We start from the raw sequence: 26,692 nt of genomic DNA on the forward strand, positions 1-26,692 counted from the left end.
AAGGAAAGAAAGAAAAGACATGGAGAAACAAAGGAAAGAGAAAGCGAAAGATGACATGGAGAAACAAAGGAAGAGGAAAGGAAGAAGACATGGAGAAACAGAAAGGAGAATAAAAAGAAAGATAAGGCGAAAAAAAAAGTAAGATAAATAAATGAAAAAAGAAACAAGACCAACATCACAACTCAAATCACCGGCACATACACACATGCAACAAAACACAACACACTGACTTGCTCGTATTTCACCCCAAAACCTAAACTAAAGAGTCACGACGAAAATGCAAAACAAAACACACGCTAAAGGAAATAGAGGCCAGAACACCACCACCAGCACCAGCACCTCCTACAACCAGAACAGTATACAGTGGAGCACCTGCCTCACCTCCACCTAATCCCAGTGCCGCAATATTAACAGACTCTTCCTTACAGTCCTGGACGCAGTGTGAGAATTACGCAAGTTAACGAGACCACAAACACCACCAGGAGAAAGAGGAAGAGGAGGAAGATGAAGAAGATGACGAAGGAGATGGAAGGAAAAGGAGGAGGATGAAGAAAAGGACAAAGAAGACAGCAAAGAAAATGGCGAAAAAAAAGAATAGGGGAAGGGTGAAGCATAGGACGAAAAATTAAGAAAAAATGAATAGAAGGGAGAAGAGGAGTAAGAGTAAGAGAACGCTGGCGAAGAGGAGAACGACTATGATGATGGCAACAAAGAGGAAGTGGAGGACTATGAAGATGAATAAGAACAACAGAAGGAAGATGACCACGAGGAGAAGAAAGATGAAAATGAAGAAAAGGACGCTAACGAATGACGAAGAAGAGCAACACGATGATGATGACGACGAAGATGAAGAATAGGACGAATAAGAAGACTGCAACGAAAATAATGAAGACGACGAAGAAGAAAAGGACAAAAAAGAACTTAACGACGAGGAGGACGATGAAGAATAGGAAAAAGAAGAACGAAGAACACGACGACAAACGACGAAAAGGACGATGAAGAATAAGAAGAACAAGGACCACGACGACGAAGGCAACGAAGAAGAAAACGGAGAATATCGTAGTAAAAAAAATATCTTATCTCGTTCCTGCTTCACTTTTCTCCATACCTACCTTAAGAAAGACAACTCAATATTAATGCGCACGCTGCTCGTTCCTTCACAATCCCTCGAGAACCGCTGGAATTACACACACACACAAAAAAAAAAAAGGCCATCGGTGTGTGAACGATCAATCCTCACACGCCAACACACTACGATTCTTTTTTTCTTTTAGCCTGGAATGGAAAAAAAAAAAAAACATATGGATAGGATGAGAAATAAGGGTAGGAAATATATAGACGAGTTCACTAACATTCATTTTCTTAGTAATTTTTAAATCTCTCAGCAACAATTACTTTTATTTTTCTGAACGAAGGAATTACTACGGAGAAAAAATGAGACGAATTTTCAGAGAGAGAGAGAGAGAGAGAGAGAGAGAAAGAGAGATGCCATAAACTAGAGAAACGAAAGTAAAAGAAATGTATAATTATAATAACTCGGAACAAGAACTTGGAACCAATGTAGTGTGAGACAGACAACCAAGCAACCATCCTCTCCTCGTGAAAGAGTTTTTGCCTCCCTCCCTCCCTCCCTCCCTCACAAACCAGGCCTGAGTAGCTCCTCCTCTCCCTCCCTCTCCCTCCCTCTCGCTCTCTGAAATTTATCACCGCCAACCACGCTTAATCTCGAGTTGTGGACGTCTTATTATCGGAAACAAAAATAACTCTGGTCCTTCATCTTCCTCCTCCTCTTCTTGGGCAGTGAACTTGTCTTGGGGGGGAAAAAAAGAACGGAAAAAATAAGTAGAAAATGTGGAAGGAAAAAAAGTCAGTAAAAAATCAAATACTTAGTCTGTCGATGTGTGCTGAAGGAAATGTTCGTATTTGTGCCCCGTCATTTTCGTTAATGCCGCCGTCTGTAAGTGACGCGTTTCCTGAAGGAGTGTGTTTCTTAAAGCATGGAGGAGAACGAGACAAAATTGCATGACAGTTTTTCCTTTTTCCGTTCCAAGTCGATCAGGAGAGAGAGAGAGAGAGAGAGAGAGAGAGAGAGAGAGAGAGAGAGAGAGAGAGAGAGAGAGAGAGAGAGATTGATTTAAACTTAGTGGCAGATGTTCAGAAGGAAGAAAATTGCATTGAAGAAAAATTAGTTAGTCTCTCTCTCTCTCTCTCTCTCTCTCTCTCTCTCTCTCTCTCTCTCTCTCTCTCTCTCTCTCTCTTTGCAGACATTTTTTTTCACAATCCTGGGTGTTAACGGGTGACTAAAGCAGCGAAAGGGTTACCATGAGATACTCTGTAGTTTGTTGTATGGACACTTAAATGATGTCCGGTGCTTAAACTTAGTAATCACAAGGCGCACTTGATGGGGGGAAGGAAGAACAGAGAGTACGAATTATTTCTGTTTTACTTCTATCTTATTTGAGTTCTTAGACGACTGAGCGAAGTCTTGAGGCGCGCTCTCCAAAATAAGCCTGTTTCAACTCTTCCCCAAAACGAAGTCTGGGCAACTGTTTCCACATCGCGTATCCAGATCTCCTCTCCTTCCATGGTCTGAAGCCTATGTTCGCTCTTCGGGGAAAGCATAAGGTCGCTTTCAAAAACCTACAAAGCGAAAACTAATTGGGACATCGTCTTTGTTTTTTTTTTTTTTATCCTTTGGCTTCATGTAATCGATTGAGCAAGAGGAAAACATGTTCGTCTCTCTCGGCGGCGGGCTTGTGTGTGTGTGTACGGCTGTCAGTGGAATCAAGCTATCACCCACCAATTGTGTTTTAAGGGCTCTCTCTCTCTCTCTCTCTCTCTCTGCACACACCTGCAGTATCGACCACGGAAATAATACTCCTTCAAGATAAAATAAAAGAAAAACTCTCGAAACTTGTGCACAGGAAGTTGATGAGAAGAAAGAAAATAAGACAAAAACAGATGAAAAAAATACCCACCGAAGAAAAGGTAAAGAGAAGATTGCGATAATTGGGTAATGACAGGAGCAGCTGGAATATGAAGCCCCTTTCTTCCTCCCCTTCCCCCCCCACCCACCTTCTCATCCAGCAAGGCTTCGTGCGTCTCTCTTTAACAGGGAGTCCTCTTGGCTTAGGAAGTTCATTACTGCCGTATTAGGTTTGGAAGGAAAACGTCTTTTAAATTTTTTTTTTTCTTGCTGTGAGTCTTTTATGTAAGTTTACTGCTGGTACGGTCACACACACACACACACACACCTTGGATCGAAAACACTCATTTTTTTTTCTTCTTTTTGTGTGTGTGTGTTAAGTGCTTGAAGACCTAATGGTAACACTAGAGGAGGAGGAGGAAGAGGAGGAGGAGAGGAGAAAGAAAGGAAATGAAGTCTGAGAGCAATGAACGAGGAAATGACGAAGTTGAGAAGGAAAAGAAAAAGAGGAGGGGGAAGATAGAACAGGAGGAGGAAAAAGAAGAAGAACAAGAGAAAAAAAAGGCGGGAAAGAAGAGGAGGAGGAGGAAGAGGAATAGGGGTGGAAGGAACGAGGCGGAAGCAGAAATATTCATTCAGTCATTCATATGGCGTAGAGAGAGAGAGAGAGAGAGAGAGAGAGAGAGAGAGAGAGAGAGAGAGAGAGAGAGAGAGAGAGAGAGAGAGATTTATAGCCATGCCATAGGTGAGGCGGTTCGGTAAGTCATGACTAGAGAGCAAGAGAGAGAAAAAGATTCTCTCTCTCTCTCTCTCTCTCTCTCTCTATCTATCTATCTATCTATCTATCTATATCTATCTATCTCTATTTATCTATCTATCTAACTATCTCCCTGCCAGGAACTCTAATTATACTATCGCTTCTTTTATTGGGAGAGAAGGACTGCTTTAAAAAATAGTGTCTAGGATTAAGGTGCTTCATGTGCAGCTCTCTCACACACACACACACACACACACACACACACACACACACACACACACACACACACACACACACACACACACACACACACACACACACACGATAAGGTCCTGCTTTGTGTCTCTTGCACTTTCAGGAGTAAAATAATTTAATCTTGCTGTTGCATTTTGATGTCTGGTGTCCTTATTATTGTTATTTATTTATTTATTATTATTATTATTATTATTATTATTATTATCATTATTATCATTATCATTATTATTATTATTGTGGTTGTTGTCATCGTTGTTTTCGTCGTCGTCGTCTTCATAATCATCATTATTACCATCATCATCATCACCATCATCATCATCCTCTATATACGTAGGGACTGTTTTTTTTTTTTTTTATCTTTCTTTCAAGCACATCTGAATCAAAGTGTATTGTGTATACGTAAATATAACGTTAGAAAAAAAAATTCTCAGCCTGATTGTCTTGATAACTGTATCCCCGTCCCCGGCAGAACTGGCCCCGTGTTTCATTACTCCCTGCTGTGATTCACTGCCGTGGGTCTGGGAGGCTCCTCTCCGCCAATCCAATATGTAAACTCTTGAATAGGAAGGCGATCCAGTTTGATATTGAGCGCGAGTCATTCTGGGGTTCCTCCTCCTCTAGATTCATTAAGTGAGCAATGACTTGAAGCCCTTTTTATTCCTTGCCTGGATGAATTAAAAGGCACCAATGAAGGGGATTGGCTGTTTGAACGGCGTATGTATATTATTCGTAAAGTGATTATTACGTATTGACAGTCTGCTGGTCGTAGAGGCTGGCGACAATACAGCTTCTCCATCCTAGCTGTGTTAAACCCACTCATTACCACAGACAGTTTCTTTCAAGAGGGAGGTTTCAAGATACCTGTCCTCCAATTCTGGTTAATATTTTGGGGTCTATAGGGAATGGCACCTATATGGGCTTTTTTTCCCCCTTTTTTGTTACCCCAGGCCAGTGTCCTTACATAAAAGATAAAAACATTAAATCCCGTTAGTTTGTCATAATAAATAGGATGCCTGACGTAATAAAATCCTTAAATTCATGGAAAAATATAGTAAGATCGATGCCGTGGTACTGAAAGAGTTAGCAGAGTGGATCTGTGGGAGTATAGCGTCATACAGCGTGTGGCATTAACTGGATTGATGCAGACTTGTCGAAAACGAACCAGTAAAGATGCGTGTCTGAACTTGGCTAAAAATAGTTCAACAATCTACTAAGCCGTCACGTGACTGGCCGCTGCTGCTTTTATTGGCGATGGTCCGAACTGATTCCCAGAGAAGAAAACATGATGCTGGATTTTTTTCTATTTTGGGTCTTTCTTTAAGATAGTAGAATTAGATAGTTTTTTTTTTATTATTCTAGTAGAATTAGATATTTTTTTTTATTATTCTTGCAATGCCGCACACACACACACACACACACACACACACACACACACACACACACACACACACACACACACACACGGTGGCACTTAATGGCAGACGTAACCTTGCAACACACATCTCAGTTCATTAGAGAGGCACCCACTTGAGACACGATGCCCACCACACACATGACAATCTCCAACCCCGATGCACACAGGGTAGTTTTTGTCACAATTCAAACTTACACGACAGTACTCCACGTTCAGCCTCGCAAGAAAGCCACCCACACCTACAAGCACACCAACACACACACACACAGCGAGCGCAACACCCACTAGTAGTCTACCTGGTGCACCCACACTACCTGGTACACGCACACACTCCCACCTGTTCACACTTGCTCCTTACTCATGAGGAAAGAATCGCTTCATTTCGCAGCAGACAGGAAGGTTGTACTCGTGTGTCTTCACTATTGGGGAAGAAAATTCATACGAAATAGAAAGAATTGCTTCTCGTCAAATATAGAGCATGTTCCCGTGAGAATAGCAGGGCAGCGGGTTATATATAGCCTTGGAGGAAGCTTAGCGAGAGTGTTTACGTGATGAGTGGGCGGCGGATCGTCATTCTATTAAAGCGACGAAGACTGCCCTGAAAATAGGTCCCTCTCTTCTTGGTTCGATCCAAAGTTCGACATGACTGATTCGTTTTTCTTCTTCCTTCAGAACTAAGGGCATAATTGATTACAGAGATGCCTTTGTTTTGCTAATGAAGCGATAACGACCGTCACGAAAATGTATGTCTGTCTTGGATCAGTCGAAAATCCAGCGTGACTATGAGGACGTGGATGATGAATTTTTTTTTTTTCTTGGGTTGGAGGATGAATATGAAGGACAGAACAATAAGAACAAAAATAAACCTAGAACATGAAAGTATTGTAACAGAATAGCAAGAATAAGAATGAAAATGTAGAGGAAAAAGAAGTGTACATTAATGGCTGTCAGGCAGACTCAAATACTGGTTGCACACACGATGTCGTGTGGAATAAAATAAGTCGATGAGGAGAGAAAATTAAAAAGACATTTGGGAAGGAAAAAAAAAGTAAAATAAAAAAAAGAATCGGGAAACAGTTAAAGGAAACGTGGGATGAGGTCATGAGACGGAGAACTGAATACAAGGAATCGAGTTAAAAGAAATGGAAAGGGGAGTGGTAACGACTGAGAAATTTGTGGAATCTCTTGTTAGAGCGAAAACGGCCCGAAAAATGTGGACAAGTGAGGAATAGGGAAAAACCAGCAGGGAGGGAGGGGCGACAAAGGAAAGATGAATTTACGGAGATAGTGGAACAGCAGGGAAGGGAGGGAAGGATGGTTAGAAAGTTGTTAATATTAATTAAAATGCGAGTTGCAGAATACAGAGGAATACACTTTCGTATATATATATATATATATATATATATATATATATATATATATATATATATATATATATATATATATATATATATATATATATATATATATATATATATATATATATATTATATGTACATTATATGTATATATAAGAAGTGATGAAAATGGTGGAAGTGGACATGAGAGCTAATGGGATCTGATGAATATGCAGGACGGATTATGTGAGCAGCAAAAGACACGCAACAGAAGACTGGTAAAGATCGTCATAATTTTGCCTCGTTAATAGAGCAGTAGGAGGTAATCTGGCAAATTAGAGACCAGCGTAATGCGTCAGGCCAGGTAATATGCCGAGAAGGATTGAGCCGTAAAAGACACGTAATTGGGGATGGAAAATGACATTATATTATTCCTTCATTCAGATGTCTGGCGCTTTCTATTACATTAACTAACTTGTCACTCAGTAATTATTCTCTTTCATAGAAGGGGAACAGGAGGAAATCTGGGTAGTTGTGATGAGTACGTGTGATGAGTACGTGAGAACATAAGAAAATAAGGGAAAATGTAAGAAGTCATCAGGCCCAAACGTGGCAGTCCCTGAATAAAACATACACACCATTTCCACCTATCATCTCCATCCATAAATTTGTCTAATCTTTTAAAGTTCCCCAATGACTCAGCCCCAACAACCTGGTTACCGAGTCCATTCCATTCATCTACCACTCTATTTGAGTAAGTTATGTGAAATCGTGATAGATATGGATAAAATTCTAGGAAGTTGAAAAGAAAATTATCTTAGACATTTTGGTTATAAGTAGATGAAATGTCAATATACCTTCAAGTTTGTACACAAGAGCGGCGGATATTGTTCAGGAGGACTGTGTTTACTTAGGCTTAGAAAGAAGAAAAAAAATATTGATATGATACATTTTGAAATACCATTATCCAAATTGGAAAACTTTCGAAGCGTTGCAGAGGAGGAAGTTGGAAGGGAAAACTATATTGGGTAAAGGCAGATGAGAATAGTTATTTATAAATGAGATGACATTTCTTCATGGCAGAGTAATGAGTACTCGACCCAAAGGAACACCTCCAGCCTTAGTTGTATTACTGGTGCTGTATTATGTAACAATTATGCCATAGATCAAAGTAGTAGTTATATAAGTATGTTTACAAATGGTGATAAGCCTGATAAAAATAGATAGGGAGGTTTACAGATAGAAATAGATAGATATAACAGAGAAGGAGAGCATTACAGGTGGATATGACTTACGTGTATAAATATATGTCAAGATTATAAAATGAAGCTCAATGCTTATGAATGTGGCATGTTGAGGACGGAAGAGGAAAAAAAAGGAAGGAAAGGCAGAAGGAAAAAAAAGTAAAAGGATGGAAAATAAAGAAAATAAAGGAAGTGATAATATGAAACAATTGATGACGGAAGAGGGAACCGTAACATAAAGGAAAGAAAGAGGATGTAGAATACAGAAAATAAAGGAAGTGATAATACGAGACAATCTATACGCAGTTGTGATTGCCAGAGTAAACCACATATCAGTTCATGTGACTGTCTCGTGCCTCTGTGGACCAAGAGTTGAAAGTGTCAGTAGTAGCCAAAAATGAAAGTATACAGCAGTGGTCTGGTTACCTTAGCACGAAATATGTATAGAATAAACAAGCAAAAATACAATGAACAACTGAAATATTACCGAGCCTTAAGAAGCAACCATGAGAGGATAGACTGGATAAGATGAAGTCGCCAGCACTTGGAGAAAAAAAAGAGTTGACCAGATTCTAATGATTCAATTAAATAGAAACTGGGAAATGATGCTTAGAAAAGATGTATATAGATCTGATAAACAATAATGGACATTGAAGGGGCATTGATATAAAGAAAGGATGTATAGAATAAATACATAGACAAGAATAAGCTCTAAGTATCAAGTCCAGCTTCCCTAACAACGGTATTGGTAATTGACATAAATCTAAGATGAAAGTGAGTAGCACGCTCAGGGAACGTCCACGATACCAGAGGTGAGCTGCGCCATTGCACGATTTGTAACACACACACACACACACACACACACACACACACACACAAAACACACACACACACACACACACACACACACACACACACACACACACACACACACACACACACACACACACATCCTTCTCCCTCCGCTTCCCCTCGCATACGGGTAATTAAAGCAGAGGAGCAATGGAACTGAATAGCCATCAAGACATTGGGAACAGAAAACCTCGTCAGGGTCCCTTTCATTACCTCTCAGCTGCAGTGACTCCAGATGAGGGTAACTTAATCCAGAATCCTGCATAACATTAAGCCGCGTTCAGACCTGTGCGCCTTTCGCCTGGTTGCTGTGCATCTTCCTATGTATCTACGCATGCAACACGCACACTCACGCATGCATCTAGCTACACGCCTCTTCCCCTTTGGATGCGCATGCCTCTTTTTGTTGACACCTGGAGTGAAGCACACATACTCTTTTCAGTCGTCAAGATGTCTGCTCTGAACCAAGCAGTTGCTGCTGCTGCTGCAAATGCTATTATTTTGCTACAAAGACGAAATCGAGATAAAAAGTGTGTGGTGCTGGGTCAGTGAATATTTTGCACGTCGGAGAGTATGTGTGAGTGTAAAAGAAGAGATAAGGAGCTAGTCATTCACAGACAAGTTTATATTTTTTCCATTGGACCAATCAGCCATACTGGCAATACAAAGGACGACCTGAAAATAGGGTATATTAATCCGTGGATGACGAGCGACTTGCACGAGTCTCCCCTTCCTGGATGGGGAGACACTTGCGCCTTCATGAGTCTGAGCACGTTGGCCTGTGCGCACAGATTTGAAGCATGCCTTATCTTGCACCGATTCATGCCTCTGCATACCTCTTCATGCAAAGGCACATGCCTCCAGTGTGCACGAAAATTTGCACAGCTCTGAACGCGCCTTTAAGGACGATATTCTGAAACGCTTCTGTGCCTCACTTCCGCTACTTTCACAAGGCTTTAGTTGAAGTTACACGAGTTGTTAAGGGTGTTTTTACGGTTTTAGTGACAGATTAACAAGATTCCTACATTATGAACAGGAGAAACACTTTAAGAACCCGGCTAATCATCTCTGTGGCCTTAGAAAATAGTTGCGGGTAGAGATCAAAGCGTTTCAAAAAACGGGCCTATGACAGGCTTGGGATGTGAGCACTGGCCACCACTAAAAGCCAGAAATGTAGATGAACTGAAATACATGGTCAGTGATACAGAAATGCAAGACACGTTTGGTGTAACATAAAGAATGGTGTGGAGTAAAAGAATAAGGTGGAATTAGGCAAGGAGTTCAGAATAGGATAGAATGAAGAGGTGAGGTGGAAGATCAAGTGAATGTAAATTGTGATTAAGATTAAGAGATGAAGTGTAGTGAAATTAGTGATGAATGGAACATGTGGATAGTGTGATGGAGGTGAAGTGGAGAATGCAAAGACGTTGTTGTGGTGAAGAGATTAGATACGAGGCAAGATGAAATTAGTGAATGGGAATTAGGAATGCAAGACGTGGAGGAGATATGGTGTGTAAAAACATTGACTGCACACACGTGGAATAGCAAATTAAGTGGCGGTGGAGAGGAGCGAGAGTGAGAGAGAGAGAGATGGTCAGCAAACACCCACCTCGCTCTACTTTGCTCATTGACGGGGTGTGGTGCTTCTTGTGCGGCGAGAATCCAAACTTACTCCTCTTCTGCTCGCCGCCGTCCAGCGCCTCCTTGTCTGAGCCCACCTCGGCACAAATACACTTCGACACTCCAAACCCCATTTTCTTTATCTCTTGTATCGACTTTCTGTTCCCTTAACACTCAACACTTGTCACTGATCTCGAGGCATTGTTATTCATTTCCAGCGTCTACATCATGAGCAGAACGCGGAGATGGGCGTGGCTGACGAAGACGTGGGTGTGGCGCAGCCTGAGTTTACCTTTTTTAATCGGTGGTCATTTCCCTTCCACAGTTTGGCGTTGGTCTGATTGCCTCCGCGGCGGACATAGCGAGGCCACCTGCAGACAGACACAGACGCGAGAGGGACGGGCACTGGACGGGGGCGAGGTAAGTGTTGCTTCACGTTGCGCTCCTCGTTATCGTCACCATCGCCGCATCGCCGGGCAGGTTACGGTGTTACTTTATCACGCATACGCCTTTCTCGCTGCACATGTTTACCAACTTATTTACGGACTTTTATTATTTTCTTTTTTTTCTTTTTTCACTATTAAACCGCCTCAGTAAAGGTTTGGGGTCATGGTTCACTCCTGTCGCGTGGTGGATGCAGGGAGTGTGAGGTTCTGCTGCCACCGACACGCCTGGAAAGAAAACGAATAACATGAGACGAGAAACAAACGAACATTGGATTTTTAAGCATAACGGTAATGGCTTGCGCTGTACCTTCTACCTCGATGATGTCACAAAAAAAATGCTTGAAAATTCTTGAGTCACAGCTGTAGGACAATTTTCACTCTAGTTATAAAATAATAGAATAACGCAATATCCATGTAAAGAGAATTATGTAACACTCCTTTCGACAGTGCCATAAAAAAATACTTCTAAATTCTTAATAAATTACAGCTGCAGGACAGTTTTCATCAGAATTGTGGAAGAGAGAGATGATGAAATAACGCAATATCCATGTTGAGAGAATTATACAACACTCCAATACTGCCATGAAAATCCTCCTGAATTATTAAATAACAGCTTTAGGACACTTGGAATAATGAGAGAGAATAAAGATGATATAACGTAGTACACATGTAGACAGAAAATTGTACACCAGTCCTCTATATACTGTCATAAAGATGCTTCCATTCGAATAATAAGAGGATAAAGATGATAAAATAACACAGTATCCATGTAAATAAAACCGCAACTTCCCGCGAACAAAGTGGAAACAAAACCATTTTACGTTTTGCTTCCACCGAAAGTTATGAAATCTGGACCGTGCCTGACGCCCCTGATTGCATGTCCATCAGTGGGATTTATACTGTGATCCATCGCCTCGGAGCTTATGGCTACATCACTTATTTTCCGTCAATCCATTCATCCCGATCGTTACTCCTGGAGGCGGCGTGTTTGTCTTTTCATCAGTTTGTGTGTAGGTGCGTGTGTTGCTAAGTGGTGTTAATGATGATGATGATGATGGGGGGTGGTGTGTGGGTGTGGTGAGGTGATGTTAATGCATGTGATTATTAGGTGGTAATGTACGATGAGATGGTGTGTGTGTGTGTGTGTGTGTGTGTGTGTGTGTGTGTGTGCTGGTTAGTGTGCGTGTGGTTAGGCAGTGTCATTGTGTGTGTGGTAAGGTAAGTGTGGATTCAAGGAGCGTTTGTTTGTCATCGTCCAAATGCTTTGTTGTCCTCCAATGCGGTCCTGTGTGTTTAATAAATGACTATGGGTAGCCTTTGCTTTCGTTGGAGCTTCCTGCTTTTTTTTCTGCAGTATTACAACTTAAGTAATACGCCTCTTGTTTATCTCGAGTATGTATATACTCGTATGTAGTTCTGTACGTATGCATACATACATCCATACATACACACAAGTATATACATACATAAGACGGATAACTCAGTTATTACAATTGGAATACTATATGTAATGTATCTATCTAATATTTCTATCTAATATATCTACCTCTCTATCACTGTATCCAACTGTTCTTTTTTTTCGTTTAGTCAAACGTCCATTTTTCTATTTTTCCTGTGATTTAGGAATAGCTATTATCAACAAAATGTATTTTCCAAAAGAAGTCACTGAACACTGTGATAGAAATCATGAAACATACATGGTAGTATCGTTTATGAATAACACAGCAATCCTAACGTGTGTAGCGGCGAGGTCATTGGCATTACTCGCCCATCAAAGGTTGGGAAACGTTTGAGTGCAGCAGAGGTTACGGTGCCGCGTTCCCGCTCCGCTTGCTGTAAAGGGCCCTGTGTGTTTACCAGCTGCTGCAGCCTCACCTGTGGCTTGATTTGAAGGGCTGGAAGGCAGGTGGCCAGAAAGGTGCTGTCATGAAGATACAGAATGCAGCATGAGGATGTCACGCAAGGATGATGCATAGAGGATTAGGGGCTTCAATGAGGAGGCGGAAGAACATTAGTCATGTCAGCAGCCAGTTGGGCACCCCAAACCAAAGTATGCGAACAGCGAGTGAAGAAGACGACGTTACCAGACTCAAAGTTCATTCGATTATTTATTTATTTATTTATTTTTTTTTTTTTCTAAAAAGAATGCACTCGGCACGGAGTGATACTCCATTTGTCGCTCACTGTCGCCACAAAGTACGTGTGACAAGTTGCCGACATCTGGATTGAGTTAGTGTAGCGTGAATTAGAATACGAAGCAGTGTGAATGATGGAAACCTGTCATATCTGAGGACTTTCCCCCATTCCCTGCCTTCCCAGTCGCCGCTCACTGTCGCCACAAAGTACGTGTGACAAGTTGCCGACATCTGGATTGAGTTAATGTAGCGTGAATTAGAATACGAGGAAGGGTGAATGATGGAAACTTGTCATATCTAAGGACTTTCCCCCATTCACTGCCTTCCCAGTCGCTGGTCATTGGTATTAAGGATTGCAGACTTAATTTCCGGATTAATGATATGGTCATTTGCGTCGAATAGATTTTATTTAGGTGATCATATAAATTAGTCAAGGTAATATCCCATAATTTACTCAAGTCAATACCTAATGTTCTGCTGTTGGAACAAGAGTCCTACGAAGTGAGATAATAAATATACAGATTTATTTTACACATTAATATAACTGTTTTCCTTGTGAAATTGGTGCGGCAATTTTACGCTTGTTTGTTAGCTGCTGGAAACCCTGTATTCACCTAAAAGGGGGAACGCAAAACTGTAAATGTGCTAGTGTGCTGTAAATTTTAGTTTCTCTTTAGTGCACCGTCCCTTAGTTAATTATGATTGATCTAATTGCAGACATATTCTTATTATCGATATTGTTAGTCACGTGCAGCGAACATTGGTGCAGTAAAGCAGTAATCCTGTTCGGTATACTTTATGCCACGAATTAGATGTCCTCTTTCTTTTTCTCCAAACACTCTCTCTCTCTCTCTCTCTCTCTCTCTCTCTCTCTCTCTCTCTCTCTCTCTCTCTCTCTCTCTCATGACAAATGTGTGTCTGTAAGCGGAGCCTCGTGATCCCTGTGAAAAATGTTATGTAAATTTATGTACGCCACAAATTCCGGACTGCCTCGCTTATATCCCGCTGCTCCACATTGCATAATACAGGACGTCAAAATTAGATGGTAATATTACCACACGTGCGACGATAAAGAAAGGAGAAAACCTACACACACTATACACTACTAACATTACGTATACAAGCAGCGGAAAGGTATTGAAAATATTTTAGTATAAGTAGTTTCTTGGGCACATACTGGCCTTAATAATTGTGAGGAATGTTAAGAATGTTACGTATGTGGAAGACGAGGAAGGAAGCGTGGCAAGGCAGGAATGTTACTACCGCCCCCCCCCACACACACAAAGATACGTCTTCACTTCCATGCACGCAGTTACTTAATAAAGAATGTAAGCTCCATGCAAACACCTGGGCTGGCGGAGTAATTATGGGTGTGGCAGGTGGGCGGGGGCCTGTGTGGATGGCTCAGTCAGTCAGCACACCACGACCAACCATTGCCTTGCTACAGGACTGACGTAAGCCGCAGATTTATACACCAACACAGACTCGTCAGGGAGACGCATATGCCACTAGATACTCGTACATGCAAACACTGTACACACACACTAAAGAGAAACTAAAATTTACAGCACACTAGCACATTTACAGTTTTGCGTGTACGAGTATCTAGTGTCATATGCGCACACACACACACACACTCCTTGTATCGCAATGGAATGTAGAACGAAGAGTCTTAGTAAGCAAAAAAATAAAAAATAAATAAAAAAATAAAAAAAGCGATAACCTCTCCATCCCCTCCCCCTTTCCCACGCACCTGTCCCCTCACTGCTCCTAAACCATCCCTTCCCAGCCCAACCGCTCCACTTGCAGTCCTCCTATCTTATCATCCATCTCCCCCGCCAACGCTGCCAATTATCCCTCCGTCTTCCGAGTACCAGATGGTGAAAGCTGCCTTAGTCACCTTCCCCGTACTGTGCATGACGAAGGGAGGGATTCCTGAATGTTGCGTGTAGCTCCGTAGAGTTTAGTATTGTCTTGCCGCAGTGTAGTGTCTTGGCCAGGCACTGCAGAGGGTCAGGAGGCAAGCAACGGCCGGAAATGCTGATCTGGTGAATTAACTTGACACAGATTTCCACAGTATCCAGGTCAGTCTGCTCTTCCTTCCTTCCTTGTCTTCCTCCCTTCCTCCTCTTTCACCGTTCGTCCGTTCCTCCTTCCCTCCCTCCCTCCTCTTTCCTTACTCGCTCCTCCCCCTCACAACACTATGCGGAATGTGGCACACTGCTGACTCACACATTCTTTCATCCTGCATTACTGCTCCCCGTCCCTCCCTCGCCGCCGCCACGCCGCCCTGGAGCACCGCCGCCACACAGTTACTGCCTGCCCTAAGCCTCGCGGTGTGCTCCTGTGCCCGGCGTCAGGTGAGCGCTCGGGTTGCTGAGTTTGTGAACCCTAACACCTTGCGTATTAGCTCCTTCCGTCACTAATGCACCTAGCCACCCCTTTACTATCTCCTCCTCCTCCTCCTCCTCCTCCTCCTCCTCCTCCTCCTCTCTGTCTTCCTTTCATCACTTCTTATGTCATTCAGCATCCTCGTCACCCACAAGATTTAAACAGCCTGCTTAACAACTTCCTTTCAACTTCCCCGCAACGCCCACGCAACTCCCACGTAACTACATTAAATAGATTCCTTTCCCTCTCTCCTTGCTTCCTTCCGTCCTACCCTTCCTCCTGCTCTCCTACCCTCCCTTCCCTTCCTCCCTCCTCCTCATCATTGCTCCCTAGGGTGTAGAGCTGTGGCTGTTCGTGTCCAGAAAGAAGCAGCGAGATTATCTTCTTTGTGATCAAGTCCTGGAAGTGAACACGATGCGGACCAAGGCTTCTCTTATCTGTATTTAGCTCCACCGGTCCGTCAGCGTTGCGTGACCTGCGACAGTATACAGCAGGAGGAGCAGGAGTAAGAGGAGGAGGAGGGAGGAGAGGGAGAGCGTATATGGAAGTGAGACAGGATGTAAAGGTGGGCGCTTAATATTAGGGAAAGGAAAAGCAGCAAGACAAGCGTAAGGAAGAAAAAAAAGTGTATGAAAAAAAATTGGTTAGAGGCGAGAAGGATTTAGCGGAGGCTATGGTAAGGGGAGGTGTAAGGAAAAAATGAATAGCCTGGGAAAATGTTTGAAGGTAAAAGATGCGGTGTAGAAAATTGTGTGGAAAAAGAATAAATAAAGTGAGGAGAAAGGCGAAGGAGAAAAATTACGCCTTAGTTGAAAATGGTGAAGATTGCGTTAGGGTGTGTGTGTGTGTGTGTGCGCGCGTGTGTGTGCGCGCGTGCGTGCTTATGTGTGCTTGTGCGTTCTTGTCAGCGTGGATGCATAACATAAATATGAAGAATTTTTGTTTTATTATAAACTTGCAAGGGAGTCTCTCTCTCTCTCTCTCTCTCTCTCTCTCTCTCTCTCTCTCTCTCTCTCTCTCTCTCTCTCTCTCTCTAAGTTAATCTACTGTGTGCGTGCGTTCGTGCGCTCGCTATGTATGTGCGTGTGCGTGAGCGTGCATGTGTATATAATATAAGCTTGAATATGAAATTATTGTCGTTAAGCGGTAAACATGCAAGTTATTTCTCTTCCTTATTTTTTTTCCCATCAAAATATTTTACTTGTGTGAGTGCGTTCATGCGTGCGTGCGTGTGTATGTGTGTGTCCCCCATTTACGCTCCAGCCGAGATGCCGAGCAGGAGCGGTGGAGTGTTTGGTCGGCGCACTAACATTATGAACTCGCTGATAACTTCCTGATAACACAACTCACACTCACACAAACAACAGCGCGTGACGTCAGGTTGCCGCCGCTGACCCGCGAAAAACAGCAGGCGCCCTCTCAGCACCTCGCGCCCTGTACATTGTGGACCTTACGCCTGCACTTCGGCTTTCAACACTTGCATATTGTGGGATTTACACCTGAATTTAATCTTCGCACCTGTTTGTTGTGGCCTCTACGTTAGTTTTGTACGTGAACTTTGGCTCTACACCTGCATGATTTGGATTTTACACCTTTATATCAAAATTATGGGTTTTAATTTATGATATACGAGTCGCCAAGCTGGAGGAAAATTTCACGCGTGGGAAGAAATGAAAAATACACCTGAATTGTTACTCGAGACTCGCAACTACACGAGAAAAAAAAATAATAAATGAAAAAAAATATTGAAATATATCCGGGAAAAAAAAATAAATATTGCAGTACGAACCGAATGCAGATGAAGCGAAACTGTTGGTGGTGAGGTATTACTGATTTGAATTGGTCGCGCAAGTGTCAAGACTTCTGAACTGGATAAAGGCTGGAGGACAAAATTAAATATGGGTTTTAAAATAAAGATCCTAGAAGTTTAATATACTGCGGCAAGAGAGAGAGAGAGAGAGAGAGAGAGAGAGAGAGAGAGAGAGAGAGAGAGAGAGAGAGAGAGAGATGGAAGTAGGGTGAAGGGAAACGGGAAAAAAAATAGACGGAAGGGAAGAGAAAGAAGGAATAGGTGGAAGGAAGGAGAAAAGGAAGGAAGGGAAGAGGAAGGAAGGAGAAAGGAAAGGAAGGAAGGGAGGAAAGGAGAGAAGGGGAAAGGAAGGAATAGGAGGAGGGAAGAAGGAAGGCAAGGAGGAAAGGAGAGAAGGGGAAAGGAAGGAATAGGAGGAGGGAAGAAGGAAGGAAAGGAGGAAAGTGGAGGAGGAGAGAGGAAGGAATAAGAGGAGGAAAGGAGGAAAGCAAGAATGGGGAGAGGAAGGAATTGGAGGATGGAAATATAAACGAAAGGAAGGGAGGAGGAAGGAATAGGAGGAGGGAAGGAGAAAGGAAAGGAAGGGAAGAAGAAAGAATAGGAAGGGAGAGAAGGAAGGAAAGGAAAGAGAGAAAAAAGGAGGAGGAAGGGAGAGGAGGGAAGGAGAAGGAACAGGAGGAGGGAAGGAAGGAGAAAGAAAAGGAAGGGAAGAAGAAGAAATAGGAGGAGGAAAGGATGAGGGGAGACAAGGGATGTAGCGTGTGGATGGAAAGTCATTGAAGGAGAAAGGAAAGAGTTTTTTTTTTATTTCGCTTGCCACAACTGTAAAAAAAAATGCAAGACGAGACGACAAAGCATTTAGGAAGGAGACGTGTTGGGAAAGGAGGACTTGACAGGGTAGGCAGGAAGGAAGGAAGGAAGAAAGGAGAGAGGCATGGAAGAGAAGACGTATTAATAGAGTATCGTGTAGAAACTTTTATTATTCAGTCATCTTCGCTCCACGTAGTCTCTCTGCTTCGCTGTCTGTCTGTCTAACTCAACCACTCAGTGTTGAATCTTGGTTCGTGGCTGGAAGGATCACGTGGGTTAGGTAGTTTAGGTAAAGTTAGATTAGGTTAAGGTTAGATTAGGTTAAGGTTAGATTAGGTTGAAGTTAGATTAGGTTAAGGTTAGATTAGGTAAGGTTAGGTTAGATTAGGTTAAATTGGATTAGTTAAGGCTAAGTTACACAGTACGAGTCTGGGTATCCTGTGCACTAATTAGAGGATATTGTAAGGGAAGAAGCGAGGACTGCGTTGGCGTGACAAAGACTAGTCCACCATTAACGCAGACTGCCTAGTTATTATATTTCATTGGTGGTTGTGTCGGTGGTAGTGGCGGTGGTGGTGGTGGTGGTTGTGGTGATGATGGTAGCAGCAGCACAGAGCGAGGCAGGTCAGTTAGGACAATGAATTTTTATTTATTTTGTTTATTTGTTTATTTATTTATTTATCTATTTATATTTCGATGACAGTTTGCATCACCAGGCTGCTGTGGAGGCGACGGTGAGTAGGTAAATCTTTTATAGTGACATGTATTTCAGGACACAGGAATAGAATCACCTCCTGACCACTGTTGAAAAGGGAACCAGCAGGAATACAAGAGTGTGGTGAAGCTGGTGCCATTCTTTACAGGAGAGCGAGCAAGAGCAAGAGAGAGCAAGAGCAAGAGCGAGCAAGAGCAAGCAAGAGCGAGCAAGAGCAAGAGCAACAGCGCAACACTGGCATAGGCACCACTCACTCACGTAGACACTCATTTTGCTGTCAAATTGGTGTCATCCTCAGCGGCTAAAATAAAATAAAAACGCTAAAATACAAAACTAATTAACGGCACATTCATTACAGACAAAAGACTAAAGGAGACTAAAGACTTGCTATATACTCGAGCCATGGCATCGGGAAGTGAAGTGAGTGAATGGGTGACTTGCTACAGTAAACCCAGACTAATTTGGCTAGGGTGGGATCAGGGTGTGGATACAGCACAGCGTTGCCACTTGTTCTAAAGCTACGCCAAGTAACTTCTGTGATACATCTAAAAGGCGTTAGAAATAAGATGGAGAAATAATAAGGATGGTTTTCACGTAAATATTATTATATCACACAAAAGAGTGAAGTCAGTGCACATATATATCTATACATCAATAAGGAGACGTGGCATAAATATTGTCGTGTTGCTGTGATGACTTCAGACCAAGCGACAAGTGAAAACGATGAACTGCTCAGCGCGCACACTACCGCCAGACACAAATCATCACTGCTGCTCCTTTATCTCTTCATTCACGTCATAGCATTGATGAGACACGTGACGCATCTCTTACCTCTTAGTGGTATCTGCCAGACGGTGGTGATCTAAACTTAATTAAACCATAAAAAAAAAAAAAGCGACCGTACCGCACAGCAAATTGGACGAAATAAAAGACGATAATAAAACTGAATGGGCAGAGGTGGTGTTAGGGGTGGACGGGGATTAGTGAGACGAGGCAGTTTATTGCGGGGCTGTGCTGGACTAGGCTAGGTGACGAGGAGGGGTGGGAAGGCGAGAGGGAAAGGCCAGGAGTGCGTTGATTAGTAGAGGAGTGAGATGGGACGTAGCCAGGGAAAGTTGATAATAGTTTAACTCCTTCATCCCGTCCACACCTGCGTTTGCGTTGAAATGCATCCTTGGGGAAACACGAGGCGGCGGAAGGGAATAAGGGGGGAGAGAGAGAGAGAGAGAGAGAGAGAGAGAGAGAGAGAGAGAGAGAGAGAGAGAGAGAGAGAGAGAGAGGAAGCGAGGCCTTTCTACTAACCCGGAGTGACTTGCTTATTCGCTACACATAAGAGACAACAAAATCTTAATTTCGAACGGACTGAAAGAACCACGGTAAGATTAATTTTATTGCAATACTGGGAGGAGTTTTGTTTTTCCTGTGTGTTCCAAGAGATGGCGTGAACCAGAATATTTCCTCACTGGACTCGATCTCCACTCGTTTCCTTTCTCAGAATCAGAATATTACGTAGATTCGAGAAATGATAAAATGAAATCTTTCTCCTGAACGTAAAACGATGAATAATGAGTACCACACTTTTCTCTGATATAAACTAAAAATAAGGAGTTTTCATCTCAAATCGGAAATAAAACAATTTAGTAAATTTCCTTGAATCGAGAAAACATGGAACTCTAAAAAAAAATAAAAATAAAAATAATTGTATCTTATGATCAAAACTGTTTTATAAGGATACTAAACTGAAGTAAGTTCTTTGATCTTTGTAGTTCAGAAGACCAAACTATAAGGAGCACAAATATTGAGAAAACGTAGGATTTTTTTTTTCTTTTCATCTTTGTAGTTGATAATTTCTTAATGTAAGAGACGCAGTGGGAAACCAAAGTATTCAAGTTGCTCTTTTTACCTTAGCGGTTCAGAGTACAACCTTTTTTTTTTTTTCTAAGCATGAATATGGAGGAAATGAGGAAGAACAAAGTATTACTTATTCTTTTTATAGCTGAGAATGTCATAATGTAGGAAAAGTGGAAAAAAAATATAGAAAATTCGAGATCTTAGCAGCTCAGAATTCCATAGCATAAGAAACAAGAAGAAAATATAATGTTTAAATATATGTAGTTCAGAATTTCATAATGTAAGACAAGTGTAGAGGAACGCGATAAGAAGAAGAACAAGGCAATCAAGTTATTTTATCTCAAAAATTATGATACCATGACGTAAGACGCACGAGTGACAGTCGTGCTGGTAATGCGGCACCAGGGATGATTACTGTGCCACGTGACTGTCTGAGTGGCCATTAATGCTGCGTAACTCTCCATCCCACTTATTGCATCCATTAAGATATTAACAATTATCTATTAACTGGGAGTGGGCAGGGGAGAGGGAGACAAAGGGAGAGGGGGAAAGGGTGTGGTTGTTCGGCAAGGTGAAGGTGCCAGCAGACCATTAATGACTTATCTGAGAATGTATACACGTTAATTGCTCTACTTGTAATGGCCGCCTTGGTACAGTGGAACAACGTGTGTTTTGTGGGCCGAGGGGTCCTCAAGCGCACGGGGTCGAATCCTGGCCACTGTCCGAGGATAAGAAGGGCATCCACTTCGGGTAACGGTTCCCAAATAAAAAATCCAGAGTCCCTGCCCTGATAAACTAGAGAAAGCGGATATAAAAAAAAATTGTAACCTTATATGAAAATAGGAAACGCCAATAGAAGAAGAATTGGTGTGCCTGTGATGTGCGGGCGATAATCAAGACTTGTTACCTCAACGCTTCACTGGAAATACATTGGAGTGATTTGGGTCAGTGTCTGGTATCTATGTAACCTGGTGAGTCCCGTGTGTTCGTTTCTTTGTCGGCACTTTGTCTTGCCTCAGGAGCGCAAGGCGGAGCACGAGGGTTAGGGAGTGCACCGCCGACACGTGTACCTCATGATGCACTGCAGTGTTATGCTTACACCATCTTGCGTGTTTTTGTCAGCTGGCCGAGGAGTGTTTGGTGGGTATCATCATTGTTGTTGTTGTTATTATTACTTGCACTAGCTATAATAATTAGATGTAATTGTAACAGCGAACGTGATGGTAGGAACAGCAGCAGCACAACACGCATTTAGTATTATTTTACCATCTGTGATTAGCAGAGACTGTAACAGAAGCCCAGAATAGTGTTTGCTTTGCCTTGCCTTGCCTTGCCCTGTGTTACTGTGCGTTGCTTTGCCTTGCCTTATCATTTCTTACCTTGTCTTTCTATGCATTGCCTTACCTTGTTTTACTATGACAGCCTATCATGCCTCACCATACTAAGTCTTGCCGCACCTTGCTGTTCCTTACCCTGCCTCGCCTTGTTTCTTCCTGCGTTACCGTGTCTTGCCTTACCGTGACTTCCCTGCCTTGCCCTATCCTTGTATGCCTCACTGTACTTCCTTCATTGTACCTCACTGTACCCTCTCGTCTCTTCGTGCCTTACTATTCCTTGCTAAACCCTGCCTTAGATGGATAGATACAGATAGATGTATAGTTTTATTAACTACAGATAATTTTCTGCTTAATAAGTACATTACAATACTTTTTTCTCTCTCTCCAAATTAGTGACTATTGAAAGCTTTACAACAACCATTCATTTTAAAACCGCAAAATAAGAAGCACATGTTGTATAAAACTGATTTACACAATAAAAAAATAAAAAGAAAAGCTGACACAATAAAGATTTAATGCAACACACCCACTATAGTTCGCCTCTCCTCCCTCATTGCTTAAATTTATCATAAGCTCAGCAGCGAATTAACCTAAAATTGAAAACCATAATATGAAAAAAAAAATAAATAAATTGATCCAGAAAGGTAAGGAATTTTAACAGCATAACAGAACCGCGAAAATGGAGAGAAATTTTCCATGTACATTTTTCATAACAGTGGAAGAATATGTGTAAGTGGCTTTCTATTTTTTTTTTTTTTTATTTCAGTTGCTTTTGTATTCTCTCTTTCCTGGGGCTTTAAATGAATGTTTCCCGGGGCTTTAAATGAATGTCACCTAGATGCATCTGGTGAAAGGAAAATATCGTGCGGAATGAAAAAAAATAATAAAGTTCTAATAAAAAATGTAAAGACGAGAGTGGCAGAAGCAAGGAAGACGAGGGGGCGATAGTGAGCAGAAGGATGAGAGGGAGAAGGAGGAGGAGGAGGATGAGGAGAACTGGAGAAAGGGAGAAGGAGAGAGAGGGAACCAAGAGGATTATCGCGTGGGGGAATGAAAATGTTAGAGGCTGAGAGAGAGAGAGAGAGAGAGAGAGAGAGAGAGAGAGAGAGAGAGAGAGAGAGAGAGAGAAAATATGTTATGGAGGCATACTGAGATGGGCTAAGGGAGAGAGAGGAAGAGAGGATGGGAGGGGGAGGTGCACGGGTGAGAGGGAGGGAGGGAGAGGGAAGCGTGAGAGGGGCCATAGTGAGGGTAGTGAGGGGTCGATGGGAAGGTTATGGCGCTATCAGACGGTGAAGTGATAGAGAGAGAGAGAGAGAGAGAGAGAGAGAGAGAGAGAGAGAGAGAGAGAGAGAGAGAGAGAGAGAGAGAGAGAGAGAGAGAGGACATGAAGGGTGAAGTGTGCTGGAATGTTTGGTAAAAGGAGAGGAAAAAGAGGAGGTGGCGAAGGAGGACGAGGAGAGGAGAGGAAATGAAAGGTTAGTAACGGAGAGACGAAGAGATGGAAGAGGAGGCGGAGAAAATGGAAGACGAGGAGAAAAAAAATGGAAAGAGGAGGAGGAGGAGAAGGAAGAAAATTATAAAAACTAAGAGAGAGGAGGAAGACGAATATAAAAGAATGAGCAAAATATAGACTCGTATCTAATTAGGTTTACCGGGACCACAAAAATTACTATTCAATCTACAAATAAGGAATCACGAGCGAGAGAGAGAGAGAGAGAGAGAGAGAGAGAGAGAGACTGACTCTACCTACAGTCGCAATAGCTTAAGTAGTTCCTGATTATATCCACGTGGTAAGTATAGGAGGAGGAGGAGGAGGAGGCGGAGGCGGCTGTATTTGGTAACGATAGTTCATTAATCATTTACTGTTGGCCGTGACCTTATTACTGAAGTCGGAAGTAATGATATAAAACCTCTGGGCGCGTGGTGGAGGCGAGGGGGATGGGGACAAAGGGAAACTGAACCACAAAGTTTCGGGTTTTTGGGGGTTTGGGAGCAGAAAGGAAAAAGGAAACAGGAAATTATTGTGTTAAACTTAATTCTCTATACTTCGATCCCAGCCCCTTCCTCTTTCATAATGACTTGCGGCTTGTAGACCAGCTTGAGTTAGAATTTCCTGGTCTGGAAAGCCCTTAGACAAAAATATGTAAATAAAAAGGAGAAACCTAAAAGAAAAAATATGTAAAGAAAAAAAAAACGAAAACTTAAGACGATAGTATTGTTGCTTATAGAAAAGTTACCGGAATTAAAAAAAAAAAAACTTTACTGCCGCAAAAGTCATCTTGTATGTTCAGTTGTGATTTTAGGGTACATAAATAAATGTCTTTTACTTTTCCAAATAAAATGGCGAGAGTTGTCAAAACTTCCCCATAGATTTTCAGTTTCCTTAATCAGGATTCAGATTTTACATGATGATGATGATGATAAATAATAATAATAATAATAATAATATAAATCACGATGAATTCGAAAAATGAAATTAATAAAATAAAATTGAGTGAAAAATATTTGTGCGATACGAAAGAACCAGTGATTACGCAACACAAATAAAAACAATAAAGAAAAAATAAATAAAAAAAACAGCAAGTCCAATAAAAATGCCTGTGACATCGCAGGATCAGCCCGTAGACAAAAGGGTAAAAATGTATTGCCCCAAAACTCCTGCCTCCAAAAAAAAAAAAAAACATCAGACGGGGCGGCGCTGGAAAAGTTGCCGGAACTAAAGAGAACTGACTGCCCAAACCTTTCTCCCGTAAATTCAGTCGAGATTTTAACTTTCACTGCGATATGGCGCAATGCACAAGACTAAAGGCAAAGTATAAAATCTTTCAGAGCATCAACAAGAAAGAAAATGGGACGAAAAGAGTAGTTATCCAATGTTTAGCCAGTATAATGCCCAGAACAATTAAAAAATGCCTCAGAGTGGTTTATAATTAAGGAAACAGGTCAAATGGCACTGAGGTAGGAAAGGTGGGAAAAAAAATTGCTCTTGGGACTGTAAAGCACTGTAAAGCACACGACACTGGACAAGTTACTGGGCTGCTCTACCGCCGCCTTGCTCCCCTTCCTTGTGACTTGTCTAGTGATGTATTCTTTGCCCTCACTATCGGGGAAGTTATGATCATAAGTTCCTCTTAACATCCTGGACTACTGTATGTGCTTTTGTACTTAATCTTCTCTGACCACAACTTCTCCGTCTTGTTTTTTTTTTTTTTTTTGTGTGTTTTTCTTATCTTTTACTTTATCTTCTTTTACTGTATACATTATTTTTTCTATTTATTTATTTTTTTTTTTTTTTTGCAGGGCACTTTTCATTAAATTCAGTGTCTCACTAAAGAACAGCCTCTCAACATTTTTACAACTTTAATTTTCGGCTAATATATACTCTTGTCCTTCACTCCTCACTGCCCACTTCATCAATGCTAAAGTTAACCCGTGTATCTTCACTCATTTATTCCTCTTTGCTCATTGCTCCATTCCGCCTTGTTTCTCTCTCTCTCTCTCTCTCTCTCTCTCTCTCTCTCTCTCTCTCTCTCTCTCTCTCTCTCTCGTTACCACTTGAAATGGTTCGTAGGGGTCGTGTGGAGGATTAAGGCAGCTCCATAACAACACTGGGCAAGCGCTCCGATTTCATTATGGCGTTGAATGTTACAAGGGAGGAGGAGGAAGAGAGCGCACATACGCGGTGCACATTCTGAAACCTACAGGGTCACATACCCTGCATACCTCCTTCAGCACCATGCTGTGATATGAAACATGACCTTAATATTTACGCAGAAAGCGTGGTGAAGCTAAAGAAATAAAACTGTTCCAGCTTATTTTACCAGATCTATCTTGAAATCTAATCCGCTTAACCCAATATCCTCATTTTCTTTTCGAAACTTGCGGAAATCTGTTGAAAATTAATGTTTTTGCAGACACACAGATGGACGGACACGGAGAAACACGAGTAATGATACAACTTCAGACAGCTTCTCTTAGTGGGGGCCATTATAACACTGAGGGCCAAGAGTCGCAGCAGAGAAGGCGAGTCGCTAATGGAGGAGTTGATAATGGAAGGTCATTGTTTGTATTTAGCCGCCACGCGAGTAATGGTTTGGTCTGCAGGGAGGCACGAGGCGGTGAAGTGAAGATGAGAGGTTAGATAAATGATGGATGGGTACGGGGGGATATGCGAGTCGGTAGTCTAGGAGGTGGAAAGCAAAGAGAGAGGAGAAATAGTGGGTCGGAAAACGAGAAGGTGGTGGGTATTGTGGATGATGGAAAACAGATAGAGGAAGAATAGAGGGTAGGGGAAGATAAATGGTAGGTAGTGTAGGTGGAAGAAAGCAGAGAGAGTGGAGCAGTAGTGGGTTGGAAATGGAGAACATTGCGGTTAATGGATAAGAAAACGAGGAAAAGAGCAGAGGAATGGTAGGGAAAAGGAGGAAAAAGGAAAGAATAGGAAGCAGAAACAGAGACTTGAAAATAGAGGAAGGAGAAAATGAAAGAAGGAAACGGAAAGAAAGACATTCACATTTTCAAGTAATTTAAGTTTTCTCTAATGATTTCACTGTTCATTACGAGAAGAGGAGGTTTTTATTTCAACTCACGTGTCAATTAATTATATTCTTTTATTTTCGTGATAAGGTCTGCTATTTGATACTTTTGTTTTCCTCCTATTTCATTACTAATTACTCTTTATATTGTTACCAGTGCCCTCTTATATTTTTGTTTTCCCTTTCCTTCATTATTAATTACACTTCATCTTGTCTATCACTTCCTGGTTTAATCTTTCTCCAGCATCCTTGTT

At 41.9% G+C, this 26,692-nt stretch overlaps 2 protein-coding genes across 2 annotated transcripts in view; one reads left to right on the forward strand and one right to left on the reverse strand.

Annotated features, from left to right (window-relative positions):
* Positions 1-26,692, reverse strand: part of LOC135101647 (serine/threonine-protein phosphatase with EF-hands 2-like) — a 161,705-nt gene that overhangs the window by 80,919 nt on the left and 54,094 nt on the right. Inside the window, 1 exon segment of the mRNA XM_064005929.1 lies at positions 10,395-11,076. Within this exon segment, the coding sequence (XP_063861999.1) occupies positions 10,395-10,539 (145 nt within the window). The 5' untranslated portion in view covers positions 10,540-11,076.
* The window catches only part of LOC135101649 (lysophosphatidylserine lipase ABHD12-like), a 167,399-nt gene that overhangs the window by 52,377 nt on the left and 88,330 nt on the right, over positions 1-26,692 (forward strand). The window contains exon 2 of the mRNA XM_064005940.1: positions 10,731-10,825. The gene's annotated coding sequence lies outside the window, so the exon portion shown is untranslated. The remainder of the gene's footprint in view (positions 1-10,730; positions 10,826-26,692) is intronic.

Source organism: Scylla paramamosain, chromosome 6 (genome assembly GCF_035594125.1).
Source record: "Scylla paramamosain isolate STU-SP2022 chromosome 6, ASM3559412v1, whole genome shotgun sequence".
Taxonomy (NCBI): domain Eukaryota; kingdom Metazoa; phylum Arthropoda; class Malacostraca; order Decapoda; family Portunidae; genus Scylla; species Scylla paramamosain.